Here is a 16,669-nt window from a genome sequence, read left to right on the forward strand (position 1 = left end):
ATAATAAAATCAATCTAAATTACTATTTTTTTCCTTTTAATTTGGTTTTATATTTGATTTGACTTTGAGACGACTATGTGTCTTGCATAAATTTAGAAAATGAGACGCCTTATTCATAACTTTAAATTATTATATAATTTGTTATAATTTTTAATATTTTATATATTGGTCATGGCAATAAGTTCATATATTGGCTTATATAGTGCCCTTTTTTGGTTAATAATTATATCTAATAGCCCCAAAGCTCACAATATTAAGCCAAGTGGAACCAACTCCTTCATAATTTTGTTAGCTACTTTTTTATGACACCAGAGTGAAACACATTTAAAAAAGGTTATATGGCTTTTAACGCAAAGGAAAGGAAAACTCAGATTTCGACTTTGTTTCCTTCTTTCTTTATTTCCCTCTCTCTATTCATACCTTGCATTAGAGGTTAGCACCAAAATCGTGGACCAATAATATATTGTCTTGGTACAAATCAATCACAAAATATCACAAACCAAAGATGAACCTTCACTATTGCGATTCATGCATGACCTCATTGATCAGCTTAATCTCCCAAACACTCCTCTTCGCTATTCCGAATAGTCTGCTATTCCGGAGCCAGCTTGCGAGGCCGCCTTAAAACCAAAAAGAGAAAATTAAAGGAAGAGTTAAATATTGGGGAGGGGCCTTGAACGATATACTTTTACGTTTCATTATACTATTATATATTTAGCACTTTTCACTATTACGTTTCATTTCATTTAAAAATTAAAACTACATGGACTTGATTACAAATTTAGTAAAATTATAAGGACTTGATGAAAAGAAAAATAAATATAAGGACCGAATTAAAAACAGGTGAAAGTATAAGGACCTGATAAAAAGAAAAAAAACTATAGGGACTTGATTCAAAATTGGTTGAAATTATAAAAACTTGCGGATTAATTAACCATATTAAAAATATCATCACTTCTTTGTTACATAACTCTTCACTTTTCGTGAACAATGGAATGGACTCAGACCAGAATAGTATATTATAACCTTAGTTTTTTTTTGTTTTTTTATTTGCTTTTTTTCTGGTCACCAACTTGGAACGCTGTCGTCATGAAGGTAAATTTTACTTTTAAGGTTGCCTTTATATCTGCCCCTTGTCGTGCATGACATATGAAAACACCATGAATCTTTCTTTAATTTGGATACAGGATAAAACTAAATGAATCATTAATTAGCAAGAAGGAATAATAATGATCATAAAGGATAATGATAATGATGAAGATCACGTGTCGTGCAAATTAATTGAAGTAATTAAGGAAAGTAACCAAAACAGATATAGTTAACAGCCAAATTCTTAGATTTCAAATTACTAAAAATAATTGAGCATCATCATCATCATCACTACATATGGTTCGCGTATATAGAAATTCAGAAAGATGAAATGGGTAATTATTTGACTCAAGGATACACAGAAATTATACATAAACAGCAACAACATAATATATTTATATATACGACAGTGATATATAAAAGGAGGCCAATATGAGACCCTAACGGCCCCATATATGTAGGGTCAAATAATTTGACCGTGCCTGACAGTTACAGTTGATTTCGTACAGGAAAAAGTAACCACACCATTATAGCACACTACGTGCGTACTGTTTCTTCAAGCTTTGCATGCCTCCCCTCAGAAAAGTAATTAATTGCTGTTTTTAGGTTATATTTGTTCTTCTTTCTTGCTGCTGCCGCTTCTCCTTTTGGCCTTTGTTCTTGATCGATCCACTTAAACCTTTTCTCCAGAATTGGGGTTCCTTTGTTCCTTGTTATTTTCATCTTCTGGGATCATAGTGCCGAGGTTCACAACATCAATGACATGGTCAGAAGATAGCCCTTGATCCTTCACTGGATCCTCTAGAACCACTGGCCTGGCGTTTCTGTACGTTAAGTAAAGCACAATCTGAGCTGTGCCGATCAGGAACCCAAGAGTGTTTGGCAGCTGCGAATTATCAAAATCCAAAGATATGTTCATAATTTGTTGTCTTGTTACGGATCCCATATATATATATATATATATATATATAAAGGAAGGGGGTAGAAAAGTTAAAGGGGCCCCATATATATAAGCAATAAAACAAAATCAGAAAAAGTTAAAAAGCTACACGCCTTTGGTAATTAATTAAAAAATATTGATGAACTTACAGCAATGAAATAGTACTCCTTGAGGAAAAGGCCATAGAAGAACCACGTCACAGCTTTTGCGGTCAGAAACATGGACAGACTGAATGGCATGTATTCCACACTCTTTGTCTTAATAACTTTCCTCTGCACGTATTATTATAATAATATCAATTAATAACGATTAGTGCATACAAAAAAGTAATTATAAAGAAAAATTAGAATTTGAAGAACAAGTTTCATACAATGATTAAAAGATGAGGACCGAAGACACTGATGTCAGCCACCAGGCAAATCCATCCTATAATCTGACAACGAGTGTTTCCATGTGAAAGATACAGTGTGGACAGAAGCATGGCTCCGAACCCAAACACATTCAGTAACAGAAGAAGATTAACCGTCGCAAACTGTGAATTGTTCACAGAAAAGGAAAAGTTAAATAAACGATAAAAGAAGATTACTGATAGAATTCACTGTGAAATCACATATATGTATTTATATACCCTGAGCTTCTTGGGAGCACAGAAGAGGAAAATGGAAAGGCCGATTATCTCGAACACAATTCCACAAGAGTAGTTAATGGTGATGAGAAGTAAGGTCTCGTTGTTCTTGACGAGCGCACCGTATGTCCAAAGCATGCAGCTGAATAGGGCAGCCACATGAGGGTATGACTGAAATCCTTCAGCAGATTTGTTCTTGTATATCCGATAAAAGGTCGGCCTGCAATATGTAATTATGATATTGTAAATCATTAACTAGCCTACGTAACCGTGATGAGTTTGGCTAGTTTAACATCCAATATGAAACCAAAATGAAGTTTCGGGACTTACATGGTAGCAAGGAACCCCATGAAAGAGATGATGTTGCCTGCAATAATAGCACAATAAAGACAAAAGAGGAAGTGAAACTAATAAACTGAAGCGATGATGAATATAATACGTAAAGTTATAAGGGAAAAACGTGTAGTAGTTAATAGATGTATATACCTAGGAAGCCGAAGATGAAAGCCAATTGGTGCTGGTGAAGGGCCATGTTTGATTGTGTTTGGAGATGATGTCTCTCCCTCTTTGTGCGGAAAAGAAGTGATAATAGCTGAGTTCTCTCTCTCTCTCTCTCTCGCAGTGAAGGCTCAAGGCTATGATCTCTTGTGCCTCTCACTCTATCCCACGAGTTGGAATAGGAAGAAGGAAAGGGGTATTTATAGTGATAAAAAAGGTGGTGGAGGTGGGTAAAGTTGCATAACAAGAAAGCGAAGCATCAGTAAATAGCTTTAAATCACTTCCAGTCGTGCCTCCCAAACACTTTTCGTTCCATCTTACCCTATTGCCGTCTATTATACATAACCTTATTTGGGGTATATCTCTCTATGGGACGACCCCTTCCCAGAGGTAACTCGTGTTAACTTGCACTATTACTTGTACATACACTAAATTCCTGTGGGCCCACCGGTGTCCTTTATGATGTGTCAACCACCTAGTGGTTGTTTATAAGCCTTACAACTCGTAAACACATACACGCACATATATTCCAATTAATATTAAGAACATAATTTTCTTGTGTTGCTCTTTCTATATGGACCATATATATAATTCCTCCAATAAAATGTTTCTTGGGTTTACTCCATGCTTCCATCTTTGGCATTTCTCACTTAGTTTTAAGGCTCCGTCGTCGTCAACCCTGGTTAGCCGCAATTCAATCTGCGTCCTTTCTTCTGGTTTTTAGATGAATTAATTACAGGCTTTTTCTATATTTTGGGATATATAATATAGCCAGCTAACTTCCACCATCTCTTTACTTATTCCTTTTTTTCTTTTTAATTTTAGCTGTATGTGAACTAAAATTATATCATAAAACTATAACATACATCAACTTTAATTATAAAGGTGCCATATATATATATATATATATATATATCATCTAATATGATTAAAGGTTAAACTAATTAAACATCATTATAAAGAATAATTAATGTTGAAATATAACAAAACATGAGTGCTGCTTATGGCAATGCACCAGAATAATTAGTTTGGCTAATTTAAATCATCCAATATGAAACCAAAATGAAGTTGGGAGATTTACATTGGAGCAAGGAACACCATGAACGAGAAAATGTTGCCTGCAATGATAGCACAATAAAGACAAATTAAAAGAGAAAGCGAGCAGCTTCATTCTAGACGTACCTGGATAACGAGTCTTTGAGCCATAAAATTTCCCAGCAATATGTACATAGCAAAAATATGCATGCTTCAAGCCTATCCCATCTATTTCCCTTTAAAAGCTATATTTGAGACAACAACAGCCATGCAATTAACTATATGCTGTATGAGAAGAAGAATAAAAAGAAGAGAGAAGAAGATGGATGATGAGGTATATAAGAGGACGTGAAACTAATAAACCGAAGCGATGATGAATATAATACGTAGGGTTATAAATGTAAAAGGGAAAAACGTGTAGTAGTTAATATATGTGTAAACCTAGGAGGCCGAAAATTAAAGCCAATTGGTGCTGGTGAAGGGCCATGTTTTTTTTTTTTTGAATAAAAGGAATTCATTGACCGATCGAAGATATGTAAGTGAAGGGCCATGTTTGATTGTGTTTGGAGATGATGTCTCTCCCTCTTTGTGCGGAAAAGAAGTGATAATAGCTGAGTTCTCTCCCTCTCTCTCTTGCAGCGAAGGCTCAAGGCTAAGGCCTCTTGTGCCTCTTTCTCTCTCTTTGTTTGTATGGATGTACAATTTGCGGAGAACTCTGTTTCTCTCTAGCTATCTATGGGACTGAATAAAACATGACAGAGATGAGGGATATATATAGTGGAGCTTGGGGGGGAGTGCATATGGAAATTAATGGGATAGACATGGGTGTGTGTATATGTGTGGTATTGCATGGACAATATTGAGACTAATGAATAAGTGATGATTGAATTCCTAGAAGTTGCTTTCGGAGGCTATGGGGTACACAAAACTCATGCCCCCACCTCCTTCATTTCCTTTAGTTTGCCTTGCCCTCCCTTTAAAATTCTTCTTCCAATTAGCCCCAGCTATTTGGAGGATTTTTTATTCACTCCTTTCTAGATTTCATTTTCTTATTTTCATCTCTCCACTCTTAAAATGTTTAGAGCATGCTATACGCATGGTACTTTTCTAGAATCTCGTTGCAATTATACATGTATATTGATGGCAAAAAAAAATTATATACATGTATATTCAGTCCAAGAAGTTGGGTTAATTAAGCTATGTGTACAGAGGTCCAATTTTAAGTTTTTCACTAAATTAAAATATTTCTATGAAGAATATTTTAGCTGAAAAAATAAAAAATTAGTATGTATTTTTGAAATTAAAATAATGTATGATTTTTTTTTTTTATAAAAAGGGAGATGGGTTTCTAGAGAAAAAGGGTATGGATCAAATAAACATGGGCCAAGTCAAGCCGAAGTTCAAATATATATATATATTTATATAGATATAGACGTGAGAAGAAATAAAAATAATAATAATAACAACAACACTAATAATAGTAGTAGTAGTAGTAATAATAATACTAATAATAATAATAGTAATAGTAATAGTAATAATAATAGTAGTAGTAGTAGTAATACTAATAGAGATCCCGATGGAGAGAATCCAAGACAAACCAAAATTGCCATGGTGCTCTCTGAAATGCACTGCATTATATAATGGATGAGATTAGCACAATACTATACAAGAAAGATTGAAGCCACTTGCCCCAAACTTTTTGAAGGATACAAGTTTGGGAGATACACAGACTCTCTTCTTCATAATAAGTTTCAGAACGCAACGCACTATCTTCAGATGCCTTTTTGATGTGTAATCGCATTTTGTGGCTCAGATCTTCACTCGTTAGGCATTAAGCCATGATTTCAACGGCGCAGATTCTTCCTCAGCATCACCTTGAGGAATATGCTCTTTTGCTTAAACAAGAAATTTACACTCTTCGCTTCTTTGACCCTGCATGCACACCATCCACCACCACCACCAAGTGAACTGGTTTAATTTAAATATATGGATTAATTTTATGAGGGTCAAAGTATGGAATTTTTGTTATGTGTTTAGCTTCACATGCCCCCATAATCGAATATATATTAAATAGCCAACTACAATTATTACTTGGCCCGCCCCAATTCACTTAACCCTACGTAGAATGTGGTGATTGAATAAGTGATGATTGAATTCCTAGAAGTTGCTTTCGGAATCCAAGACAAACCAAAATTGCCACGGTGCTCTCTGAAATGCACTGCATTATATAATGGATGAGATTAGCACAATTCCCTAAATGAAAGATTGAAGCCACTTGCCCCAAACCTTAAGAAACCACGGTTAGCAGTAATTTTGGTGATTGTACTAGCTTTCACAATGATTGTAAAGTTTCAAGAATTATCCAGTGGCTACCATGAACAGGATATTTATGTGCTTTTTAATAGCTCAGCTTGGCTTTAGCTGGCGGACAAATTCACATGACAAATGAAGTCGTCCCAGAAAAATAGTTTTGATCGTGATATGTGGCGGCGTCTCAATGGTCTAAATGGCTTCAAATAATTGAGAAGGTCACAAGTCATAAAATGAGACATTTGAACTACCTTCATTTGATTTCCGCCATTGCTGGGTTGTTACAAGTGCTGATATTCCATGTTCACAATCAATGATGACGCCACTCCCGATGTTCACATTGAAAATTACTATATTAATGAAAAACTCTTTTAATATATACAATCAGAAATAACATGAATTGGTAAGAAGCCTTACATTTAAGATAAAAAAAATCTTTTTATTACCGGTTTTTATATTTAGAATTAGATGGAGTATTATATATTAATACATGTAATAGATATTGGTTTCTAAATTACTACTATCTTTCATTTTTAATATAAGAGACAAATAATTAACTTAGAGATATTACAAAAGTTAGTTAAGTTAGTGGATCGTAACAAATATATATTGACTTTCATAAACTGTCTTCTTTAATTATGTGTATTAAAAGTATCTCTTTTATAATAATAGGGATAATTTAAAAAAAAATATAATTATAAAAGACAAAATAAATTAAAATCTTATATTTTAGATTAAATTTAATTTTTAATTAACTTTTATATTACAAATTGAGAAGTACTTAGAAGGCTCTGCTTTTAACCCTTTTGACAGTGATGCGTACCTCCACCATGGTACTTTAAAGCAAATATTACGAACTATGTCCCTTTCACTCACGGTCAATGCAATATTTGCTTACCTCCACCATTAAGGCTTTTTTGCCAATACACGATAAACAGTAAAATTATCTACCAAAATGTTATACTTTTGAAACTATTTACTAATATACTGTACTTAAAATTGTTCTTGACAAGAATGATTTTAAAATTACACACAAGTCGTTATTGGCGTGAATGATTTCTGAAATCGTTCATGCCAAGAACGATTTTACTTTTTCCTATTACTCTCTTACATACGAATCTCTGCCAATTTTATATGCAAAAATAAGAATCCTTGATAATGCTCCCATGAGGTTACAACGTCTATATTGTATTAAAATTTGAAAATCTCAATTTTTTTAATTTTTTAAATAGAGCTTGATGAAATTTTTTGTCATTTCTTCTTCTTTTTATTTTTCTCATACCAAACAATATGTAACAAAAAAAATTATGCTTTGATTGTAAACTTTTAATTGTAGCAATTAAGTTGTAGGACTAAATTATTATTATTATTATTTCGGTCACAGGCACAAAAGGTCCATGTCCAATACTTGATTTCTCGTCAAATCGAACAAATGCCACACGACAGGCTTTTTTACCAAAATACTACAAAAAGTAAAATTATATACTAATATGCTGCACTTTTAAAAGTATTTACTAATATACTACACTTAAAATCATTCTTCAGGTAAATAATTTTTAAAGTCATTTATCTGTTGAACGATTTCTTCATAATCTATCCTTGATATGCATGAAAGCTTGTGTGACATTTATCTGCACTTAAAATCGTTCTTGGTAAGAACGACTTTCAAATTACACATAAGTCGTTCTTAGCGTGAACGATTTTAGAAATCGTTCTTGACGTAAACATTTGTTAAATGAAGAAGTCGTTCAGCAGATAAATGACTTTAAAAATTATTCACCTGAAGAACGATTTTAAGTGTAGCATATTAATAAATACTTCTAAAAGTGCAGCATATTAGCATATAATTTTACTCTTTGTAGTATTTTGGTAAAAAAGCCAGTTGTGCGGCATTTGTTCGGTTTGACGAGAAATCAAATATTGGACATGGACCTTTTATGTCTGTGACCAAAATAATAATAATAATAATTTAGTCTTACAACTTAATTGCTACAATTAAAAATTTACAATCAAAGCATAATTTTTTTTTGTTACGTATTGTTTGGTATGAGAAAAATAAAAAGAAGAGGAAATGACAGAAAATTTTATGAAGCTCTATTTAAAAAATTTAAAAAATTGGGATTTTTAAATTTTAATCCAATATAGATGTTGTAGCCTCATGGGAGCATTGTCAAGGATTCTTATTTTTGCATGTAAAATTGGCAGAGATTCGTATGTGAGAGAGTGAACAGGAAAAAGTAAAATCGTTCTTGGCGTGAACGATTTTAGAAATCGTTCACGCCAAGAATGACTTGTGTGTAATTTTAAAATCGTTCTTGTTAAGAACAATTTTAAGTACAGTATATTGGTAAATAGTTTTAAAAGTACAGCATTTTTGTAGATAATTTTACTATTTATCGTATATGGGTAAAAAAAACCCAAACATTAATGACAATATTCAGGTCAAGAAGATTGTGCCAATTGGTGGTCGAAAAAAAAAAAAAAACTTTGTGCCAACATATAGAGGTATAGGTGTTTATATATTCACCAGACCATTTGAATTATGTGCTTCCTTGTTAATTTTGGTGATTGTGAAAGGACCCAGAGAGGCGCTGATACGACATTGGATTTGACCCCCCTAATACAGTTATAAATATTCTATAAGTTTGGAGGATACCTTAATCTTGATGAATTCTGAAATCCACGTAAACTTTTTGACACCAAAAAAATATAACTGATTTTCTATTTACAGTCTCTCGATTTTAGTATTTCTAAAAAAATTAATAAATTTCATTCTTCGGATAGTTGATTGTGAACACAATAAAGGTAAAAAAAAACTCTCAGTCAAAAGGTTAAAAAAAACAGAGCTTCTTATAAATAGTATATAATTTATCGGTCAATGACTATTGCAATTTAGAAGTACAACATATAATACTTTATCAGGTCTTAAATATAAGAATTAATAGACAGATTCATTTTGATCTTAAATATAAAATTTTTTTGATTCCCTTAATTGTAAAATTTATAATTTTTTCCTTTATATTCTCCTTATTGATTATATTTAGGTTAAAGTATACATTTGATTCTTTATTTTTATACAATATTTCATTTTAGTCTCTTAACTTTAAAAATCATATTTTTAGTCATTTTATCCCCAAATTATTAGTCCTAAATGGTTTTTGTGTAACAATCGTAATCATAATTATTTTGAAATTTAAACTTAATAGAATGTTTTATCAATACTCAATATTTTAATGTTTTCATTTTTTATAAACAATTTTAAAATTAAAAGACTGAAACTATACTTTTTAAAATTAAAGGATTAAATTGAACCCTGGTGTAAAATTAAAAGACTAAAAATATGCTTTAACCTTACATTTATTAAAAGGAACTCCATTAACAGAGTAATCTCCAGTGTAAACAATTAAAATGGGCACGTTAAAAAATTTAATACACAATTTTCACAAATAACTAATTTTATTAGTTTTTCTGTAAATTAATAAGTTTGATAGATCGAATCACGGACTTGTAACGGAACCTAAAACGTTGTTCCTTTTGAAGCTGTTTGGCTCGAGACTACAATAGCATAGTTGGAAATCCAAGTGGCAGGTCAAGGGGAGAGATGAGAGTACATTACTCCTTCCGTTCCTTATTATAAGAGACATTTGATACTTACGGCATGTTTCCATATATAAGAGACATTTAAAAGTTGTCTCTATTTTTTTGTATTGATTTCTTATTTTACTCCTATTTATTTTGTCTCCAACTCATACCCTCTCTCCCTCCTATCTCTCTTTCCTTTAATAATTTAATTGTTCTCTCTCATACTCTCTTTCCCTATTAATGGGGGCATTGTTGAAAAAAAAACATTATACTTTTTGCATATTAATTGTCCTCAACTAATTTTAATTATTTTTTTATCAACATAACTTGGTTATTTATTTCTTATAATAAAGAACGGAGGGAGTATAATTTATTAGAGGCATGCCGCCTTACGTTACTTCTTCAGACATACATGCTCTCCAGTGCTGATTGATTGGTGCACAAATGTACAATCCTAGGCAGTGTGTACAGGTACGTGATTCTTCATTCTTGTGTATCGACCATGATTAGCATTAATTGTGTTTCGACCTCGTTACGAGAATTATATCGTTTAATCGCCTGGGAACTCAGATATTTTTTTAAAAAGAATTACAGCGAGTCCCAAAAAAAAAACTATAAAATAAGTCTTATAAGTTTTTATTTTCTATTTTAAAACTTATTATTTTATTACATATTATTTAGATTTTTATTAATATTTTTTTAGTATTTATTTTTAAAAAAAATAGGTTCGAGAGGTTTTCATTCAAATTTTAAAAATTATAGGCTTAATATAATTTTTAATTCATGAAATTTGAAGGACGGAAGGTGGTATATTTTAATGCGGTAAATTTTTCTAAATTTGGCAAGTTTTTCTTTTTTGGGTCACCATGTCTTGACCCATTAGGATGTATGTGAACTGGATTCATTAACTCAAGTCATTATATCATTCAATGTTGACTGGGTCAGAAATGGTTTTGGTTTATGGCTCTTTTATGTTGGGCTGGGCTTGGCCCATTACTGCTACTCTTTCTAGTTATTTGGTGGCATTACAAACAATATGGCGGACAGATTAATGGGCAATCTTTGAAGGCCTATCCTAGCCTTGGAATTTTGGTTTTAAGCAGGTGGTACTGAAATTAGATGCAAAGAGGATCAAGGGTCTTTGCTCCCGAAACCTCACTCAAGAGGAGGATGAGAGTTTAGGAACTGATTGGATTTTACATGGAGCCTGGAATTTTCAACAGTTACGGGACATTGTTGATCAGAGTGTCATTCAGCGCCTCATTAATATCATTCCGCCTATGGAACGTGCTGGAGATGATGTGATGACCTAGAAAGCTTCTAATGATGGCTTATTCTCTATGAAGAGTGCGTATCAATTGATCGAACCACCTCCTGCTGATAAATATGATCCAGTTTTCAGACTGATGGAAATGGAAAGGAGCTGAGAGAGTTAGAACTTTCCTGTGTTGATTTTACAATGACGGGCTGCCTACAAATACTTAGAGAAGTATATGGTCTTCTTGTCCGCCTATTTGTGCTTATCGTCAAGAAGGAACAGAGGACATTTTGCATATCTTGCTTGAATGTTCCTACGCAAAGAACAAGCGGTTAATGCATCTCAACCATAGGTATGTGCAATCCTTCTTTTCCCTTCCCTTGAGAGATTGGATTTCTCATAATCTCAAACACGGTATGGGGAGAGTAGGCAATGAAGAGTGGAATCTCTTTTAGGGCGTAGCTGTGTGGAAATCATGGAATTGGAGGAATAGCGCTTTATTTAATGTTGATTTCATCAAACCGAGTGATCCTTCTTCCTATTTGAGGAATTGTTGGAAGTTTTTTTACCTTGAACAATAGTGGTAGTGATAAAAAATGCTTTATTTGTAAGTGATTCTGCTGAACCCCCTTATTCTTGGATTCCTCCTCCCCGGGACTGGATTAAAGTTCATGTGTATGGGGCTATGGATTTGAGTTCTAACAAAGCTGGGTGTGGTGGCCTGTTGCGTGACCATAAAGGACACTGGATAGCAGGATTCTCTCATGAGCCAGGTACATGTAGTGCTCAACAGGCGGAAGAATGGGCAATTTATAAAGAACTGAAACTAGCCTGGGACAGTGGATTTAAACTGGTAATTCTTGAATCAACACAAAGGTGCTAATAGAACAGCTTAGCAAGGGAAATCAAAAAACAAATGGCAGCCTCCTATGTTTTCAGATTCAGAATTTGTTATGCTTTGGTTGGATTGTCAAGTTGGAGTACATTTCAAGAAAAAGGAACAGAGTTGCAGATGGCTTAGCAAAGACGGGGATTTCAACTCACAGCCTTTTGATGTTAGCCCAAACAGCTTACGGGCTCCAGTGGAAGAAGAATGTAAGGGATACAATCCCACTGCCTCTTAATTTTTTCAGGCGTTTAGCCTCTTCCGTTGCCACACAGGAAAAAAAGAAGAAGAAGAAATCAGATGCAAAGAACTTAATTGATCAGCTGCTCATAAAGGAGAATATTGAGAATTGCAGTCTCATGTTTCAATTGCGGAGTGGAATTAAACTAGAAAAATTAATTTGGAGGTCCTTACAATTTTTTCCAGTTTGGAATCAGGTCCTTGATTTTTTTTTTTAATTAGATCCATCTTTCTCCTGTCAAGTCCATTAATCCTTGTTTAATAAGACAAGCACCGTTACAACTTTCCATTAAATCTCCTTCCCCGCCGTTCTCCTTCACCGATAGTCCGAGTACGAGCTTGTTCATGAAACTCGTGAAAACCTTGAATTCCAGCTGCATCCCACTTGTTCATCTGATATGTTTCCCCCCTTTCCACTTTCTTCTCCTTTTACTATTTTTCCTAAGCGGTTCACTAGACTCACTCCGTGCAAACCACCATATCGAATGAACAAAATCAAAAGCTCTATTTTGGATCTTCTCATCCTCGTTACTTCACTCTTCTTTCCTTCATTGCCACTTGCTAAATTAATCGTTTTCTTGCTACACTTTTCAACAATTGTTTATTCCATCTCCAAATATTCACACTTCTAGTCCTCTCTCTTAAATTGAGCTTTTAGGCTTTTGATTCACTTCTTTAGTGTTTTGTTCGCTAAGTTGTCATCTTTCATCAAAGTTTTGAGCTAAAGGACCACAATAAATTTTGAGAATTGGATTTGCAAATCTGCATTCCTTTAAACTGTTTCTTAAATTGAATGCATACTAATCATACAATTTATTTTTACTTCATTTTCGGATTGAGTTTATTTTTCATTGGTTTCTCTATTTTCTATCAATCCTTTCAGCTTAGATTTGCTTCCACTTAGTTTGGACATTGAATATTCTAGGACCTGATTCAAAACTGAGAAAAACTATAACAACCTCTAAATTAGTTTTCCCATTAAAGTACTATCTTCAATTTTTAATATAAGAATTAGTTTGATATTTAATTTAATTCTTAATATAAGATTCTCATTCATTTTGCCTCTTATATTTGTTCATTCTTTTCAAAGTAGTTCTTATAGTAGTTATGTATATTAAAGATTTCATCAAATGATAATTCTGACTAATGAATATGATTACCAGGATATTTTAGAAAAAATAATTATTATTAATTATAAATAACTAATTTAAATTAGTGTTTATATTAAGTACTGGATGTAGTAGATATCAAGAGATTGCAACAAGGCGGCCCACGGTCTTGCAAGGATGCGCATGTCTCACTCTTCGCTGTTGGACAATTGTTCGGAAACTTTGAAGCCTCTTGTGGATAAAGATTGTACAGGGAATAATCCCAATGGTTTATGATTTGGGCATCACAGATACCAATCTTATTGTTGGCCCAATCCTTTTTAAATTTACACAAACTTAACAGCTTATTCTTAGCCCAAAAGAAAAAATAAAAATGAAGCATGTATTTTTTTAAAATTTAAGATTCAAATCTGAGCAAACCAGAATTTGAATAAAATATAATGAACTTCCGTTAATAAACTCAATTATTTACAATATTAGAGTTATGATTGCTAATAGTGTTTGGATTGATTTTGAGATAAATTGATGATTGAGTTTAGCCATTTGAAAGTTAGATTGAGGTTTTACTGGTTTGGACTTTTGAGCAAATATGAAATCCAGGATTACTGTCCTCATGGATTTTTTAGTAATAAACCAGTCGTGGATTTCATTGTTTTGTGTTACATTTTCATGAATTTTATTATCTATAATCGGGCAATATATTACCTAAAAAATGTTCTTAACTTGTTGGCGCAAAAAAAAGTTCTTAAATTCGATCAAGGGTCAACTATGAGTTGGGGAGATAATTTTTTAATTTATACGCAAGATTAGTCCAATAAAATTCAAATCATTAATACTATATTAGTATAAGATTCAGTTAACTAATTTAAAATTACTTTTAAATATTTATATTTATTTTTTTCTCCAAACTAATTTATCTCACTTATAAATTAATATATAATATAATGATATACTCCTTTGGTCTTATTTATAGAACAGAGATAGAAAACATTTTTTGATTTCTATTTATAAGGCACTGAGAAATTTTTTATATATAGATATACAATTTTACCCTTCATTTATTATTGTATTTACTTTGTTTATATAAGGTATAATATATATTAAATAGGGATAAAGTTAGAAAGTTGTTGAATTTTAAATGAGAGTTATGAAATTTAAGATTTTTCTTGGTCTGTGTGAAACATTAGAAGTGACTTATAAATAGAATCAGAAAAGTACATACGTATTTTAAAGAAATCATATAACATATATTATAATTAAAAAATTTAGTAACTCTTCACAAATTAAACAACTGAATTAAGTGCGAGGTGTATTACCTTCTATTAGACATGTTATGATTTACACATCATGCGCGATCAAGTTTCGGCTCGATAGGTGGCTGGAGAAGGAAGGAAGAATCGTCGATAAGCTAAGCATTCCACTAGACAATATGAATCTAAATGCTATAGTGAGAGAAGTTCTTCGGGATGAGGGGAGTAAATGGCATTGGTTTCCGGGCATGTTGCAAAAAATGCAAGATCCACCACTGCCTTGTGATGAGGATGGGGATGATAAATTTGCATGGATTGGAAGCAGAGAGGGTACTTATCAGTTTCTGATATCTACTGAAAGTGTAAAGGGAGATTAGAAGAGGGGAGGGCTTGACTATGGAGCTGTGTGTGGAGGCTAAAAACTACAAGGCGCATTCTGGTCTTCTTATGGTTAGCCATCCAGGTTGACTCTTCACGGCAAAACGATGTGAGAAGATCCTTGGAGGTGATCTGAGAGGTATTAGATGTGGGATCGCTGAGGAAGACTCGATTCATGTGCTAAGAGATGCATTGACCCCACTGATTCGAGCTCCCATGGGGTAGCATGTTGGTGGATCTGGAACTGGAGGAATAGAATGCTCTTTGAACCAGATTTTGATATGCCAGCGAGACATAATACTGTCATTAATAAATATGTACGGGGATGCCTCTATTTGAACTCCGATTTTGATGGTGGTTGTAACCCTCTCAATTCTGAACTTTGAGGAGTGGTTTATGGGTTGAAGTTGGCGCAGGATTTGGGATTTTCAAAACTCGTTGTTGAAAGGGACTCCTCTGTTGGCGGCAGCAAATGAGGAATAGCAAATCCGGTTCGAGTCGCGTCACAAGGACACTGTCCTTGAGAGATATTCCGCAGCCCCTCGGTGTAACAGGCAGCGGCACTCCCCAGGATCAAACGAACCCTTCCTGCGAAGCAAGGTAGCAGAACAGCGAAAGCGATTGTAACAGGGAACACAGCGGGAGAGAAGAGGAAGAGGACGGAACAGTGTCTCATCACGCTGCCTGGACAGTCCCTTATATAGGCGCGAATGGCCACATCACCGGAGGACGCATCCCTCTGTTTCGCTGAGCGGGTACGACCGAAGCAACGTAAGGTTCCGTTGGAGACGGAACAGCGCGAACGTTGGTGCACACAACGTTCGCCTACACCCCGCGAGACGCGTCCGGTCGGCCACAAAACGAAACAGTAAGCCTCTTGACTTTTAACAGGTCCAAAATAAGGCTTTTCTGGTAAGCATAATTTTATTAAAAAATATTCAACAAAGTTTAAAATAATTTTCGTAAAATGAGACTTTACCGCGTTTAATTCACGCGCAGGGGGGGAAATCGCAGGTTTACAACTGCGTTTCCCTCCTGGTGGCCTGTTATTGTGTGCGCGAGACCCACTTCCCTCTTGGCCCATTTACCCCCCCAAGGATGCTTGATCTCATTTATACACTTAGACTTCTTCTCATCTTTCCCATGTGGGACTTTATTTGACACACATATTGCATTATTTCACAACATCCTCTGCTATAATCACAAAACTTCAGGAGGCGTGGAACCTTTGCGCTTGTCAAGACAGGATTTTGAACTACCGGTTGCGTGATTCTAACAAGAGTTTACAGATTTTCTAGCTAACTATACTTTTACTCGTAACAACGAGTTACACATATTTGAAATACCCCTCGTAATGTGGTGAATACTTGTCTAAAAGGCTTAATGGGTGTTTTTTGCCTACGCTTTTACTTTAGTTGATGAATAAATAAAGGTTCTTAAGCCGTCTTGCCCCGTGTCTTGCCGGGAAA

The 16,669-nt window shown here is 33.9% G+C and overlaps 1 protein-coding gene across 1 annotated transcript; it reads right to left on the minus strand.

Moving 5' to 3' along the window:
• Nucleotides 1–1,762: 1,762 nt before the first annotated feature.
• LOC114723447 (bidirectional sugar transporter SWEET10-like) lies at nucleotides 1,763–3,282 on the minus strand. The gene is made up of 6 exons (XM_028909631.1): nucleotides 3,141–3,282; nucleotides 2,985–3,021; nucleotides 2,658–2,874; nucleotides 2,400–2,561; nucleotides 2,179–2,301; nucleotides 1,763–1,975 (listed from the first exon to the last, which is right to left on the minus strand). The coding sequence occupies exons 1-6, from the start codon at nucleotides 3,184–3,186 to the stop codon at nucleotides 1,763–1,765; spliced, it is 798 nt and encodes a 265-aa protein (XP_028765464.1). The 5' UTR covers nucleotides 3,187–3,282.
• Between the last annotated feature and the right edge of the window lie 13,387 nt (nucleotides 3,283–16,669).

The sequence above is a fragment of the Neltuma alba genome, unplaced genomic scaffold (assembly GCF_004799145.2).
Source record: "Neltuma alba isolate B1F8T4 unplaced genomic scaffold, ASM479914v2 tig00012140_pilon, whole genome shotgun sequence".
Classification (NCBI taxonomy): Eukaryota; Viridiplantae; Streptophyta; class Magnoliopsida; order Fabales; family Fabaceae; genus Neltuma; species Neltuma alba.